The sequence below is a fragment of the Leptonychotes weddellii genome, chromosome 6 (genome assembly GCF_054177405.1).
Source record: "Leptonychotes weddellii isolate Sample4059 chromosome 6, ASM5417740v2, whole genome shotgun sequence".
NCBI classification, from domain to species: domain Eukaryota; kingdom Metazoa; phylum Chordata; class Mammalia; order Carnivora; family Phocidae; genus Leptonychotes; species Leptonychotes weddellii.
The window spans coordinates 134,727,737-134,730,512 of NC_138374.1; the positions used below are offsets into that span (position 1 = coordinate 134,727,737).

The 2,776-nt window shown below is 62.8% G+C and overlaps 1 protein-coding gene across 1 annotated transcript in view; it reads left to right on the forward strand.

Annotated features, from left to right (window-relative positions):
* The first annotated feature begins 699 nt into the window (after nucleotides 1-699).
* VSIG8 (V-set and immunoglobulin domain containing 8) overlaps nucleotides 700-2,776 on the forward strand; it is a 6,733-nt gene continuing 4,656 nt past the window's right edge. The window contains exon 1 of the mRNA XM_006747274.2: nucleotides 700-748. Coding sequence (XP_006747337.2) covers nucleotides 700-748 — 49 coding nt within the window. The remainder of the gene's footprint in view (nucleotides 749-2,776) is intronic.

Consider the following 2,776-nt stretch of genomic DNA (forward strand, 5'->3'; position numbering starts at 1 on the left):
GGCTGGACATTCCCGGGTCCCTTTCACCTGCCTGGGCCTTCCCTCCAGCCTGTGTCCCTTTCCTTGCAGCCCCTTTCCATAGACCTCAACTTGGGGGAGGTCCCTGAGGGTCTGTCGGTGGGTCTGGATGCTGGGGGAGCCCCTGAAACCCTGGGGCCTTCAGGGGAGGTGAAGTCAGACCCCTGGACTCAGTATTAACCCTTCAGGGCCTGGTCACCCTTCCTCCCCAAGCCTGACTCTCCTTCCGCTTCCCCGTTTCCCCCAGGGAAGGAGGCAACAAATGAGTGGTGATGAGAGGAGCCCTGTGGACGCTGTGAAGTGGGGCGACTGTTGTTATCCCGAAGATGGGGCCAGGAGGAAGTGGAAGTTTAACAGGTGCCTAATTACAAGTCCCACTGGCCGCCCTGCGCCACTCTCGGGATCAGGGAGAGCTTGGGTGAGCGCCGGGTAATGCCTGGGTAGGCCACTCTGTCACCCTGATAATTAGGGTTCCTCGGGCTCCTCCCCAAGGCGGGGACCAGGCCCCCTCCCTCCTATAGAAATAACTCCGGTTGCGACTGGGCACTCATTGCACCTTCCTGCCACCCTGGGCAGTGTCTAGGCCCTCAGTCCTCCCTCCCTCCACCTGTCCCCACACGCCCACCACCACCGGCCCCCAGGATACCCAGCCCAGGCGGAGGAGACGCCAAGCCTAGAGACATGGGAATTCGAGGAGCATTCCACCTTCTACTCGTGTGCCTGAGCCCAGGTATGGGGCCGGGCATCCGGCAGGGACGCCCACACGATGCCGGACGGGCAGGGAAGGGGCAGCAAGGGGCCTGCAGACGAGCCTCGGAGGTGGTCGGAGGTGCCTGCTGCCACCCCACTTTGGATATCGCCAAGGGGCCTCTCCCCAGGAGAGCCTGTGCCTGAAGGTTTGGGGCACGTGTCTACGGGGCAGGAGTCCCTGATGGATCTTTGCTGTGTCTGTGAGCCGTGTGGGCTCAAACATGCATGCACAAGGTGTGCATGGGAGTCCAGGCCTGCCTGAGAACTGGGGGGGCCTGGGGGCGGGCCGGGGTGTCAGGTGAGCAGCAAAGCTGGAGGCGCTGAGGAGGAGCCAGGAAAGACCCCTTCTCCTCAGTGTGTACTATTCCTGGAGGAGGGGCCCACCCTGGCCCCCAGGCTCGAGCCAAGGGCAGGGAGGGGCTTGCCGCGAGAAGGCAGAGCCTCGGTGTAGTCTGCGTGGGTGAAGCAGGGACGTCTGCTCTGGGCCCCTGAGCTCTGAGAGCTCCTGGGTAGAGCCACACCCCCAGGATGAGGCGGGGGGGCGGGGGAGGGATGGTGCCTCCCAGGGCCCCCTCGCCCCACCGGGGCGCACCCTGAGAGCAGGGCTCAGGAGCAGATGCCGTGGCTGCCTGCCAGGCTGGGGCAAGTCCCGGCAAGGGCCATTCTGTGTGGGCCTCGCTGGAAAAGGCTCTGAGACCCTCGTGGGGTCTGGATTCGGCACGAGGGGGTTTGTGGGAGGAACTCGGGGAGGGGGGAGCGTTTTCAGCCTTTGTTCATGCACGTGCGCGCATGTGTGCGTGCGTGTGTGTGTGTGTGGTGTGTGGTGTGTGGTGTGGAGTGGGTGTGGGAGGGCAGACCCGGCCCCCCGTGTATCCAGGCTCCAATGCCCTCATAAGGGCTGCTTTTCTCTCCTCCCTCACATCCAGGCAGAGGGTTAGGCGCTGGGGAAGCAGCTTGACAATTCACGAAGGATTTACAAGCTGAGAGTAGACACCCCCAGAGGGAGTGCAGCCCTGGGGCTTTCGTGGGGGGCCATGCATCACCCCTGCCCCTGTCCTCCCTCCCTCTCTCCAGGGCGTCCTGACCAGCTCGCTCTCCCACCCTGGCTTTCTTCCCTCTCTCCAGCCTCTCTCTTCTCTCCCATTCCCTGGAATACTTCCTTAGTGCCACAGCAAGAGGGACCAAGGTGAGACAGCAGGAACAACATCCTCAGGGGAGCGTGAAGGGGTGTGGAAAGGCTGGAGCTCTGGGGGGAGGTTGAGAGGCTAGGTGAGGCCCCCTGGCCTGGGACCACGGAGGACATAGCCTCGTGCAATGTGGTTCAGCCTGTCCCTCTTTCCCAGGCCCCTTCCCTGCATCCTTGCCCTCCTGCCCACTAGCCCCCTGGGCATGGGGACAGGCCTCAGGGTTGTGGGTTGCTCCCAGCAGTCCTTCCTCGGGGGGAGCCTCTGCTCTCCACTGGGTTCTGGCTCCTACCTGGCATGCCTCCAGCTGCCCCGGGATCTGGCAGTCAGCATCAGGATCTTTATCTCAGGAGAGCTGGTGTTCTCTTGGCCTGGGGCTGGAGGAGGCGGCCCCGGATCCCGTTAGTGCCCCAGTGGCCAGCCTACCTGCTCTGGGTCCCCCTGCAGCCCAGGGGGTTAGGGCTGCTCCCTACCAGGGGTCCGAGGGGCAATTTCAGGGATCCCTGAGGGGTTGGGGGTGTTGAAAGGGCCCCTCTGGCTCTTTAGAACCAAACTAAGCTTCTGCAGGTGTGTCGCGTCTTGAACGAATGCAGTCGGGGGACTCTAGGAGTGTGCGGTGGGCGCGTCTTCTGGATTAATACGTACTGGTGTTTGTGTGCAGATGTGGGTCTGTCTGGACCTGCCAGTGTCTGGGTGGGTAGGACGGTGGGACTGCATAGGCCTACGTCTGCATTTTGAAGGTCTGCAAAAGTGTGTCAATGTGTGAGCACACGTCACTGCATGTGTGACACTCTCTCTAACAAGAACGGGGGCCCCAGAGAGAT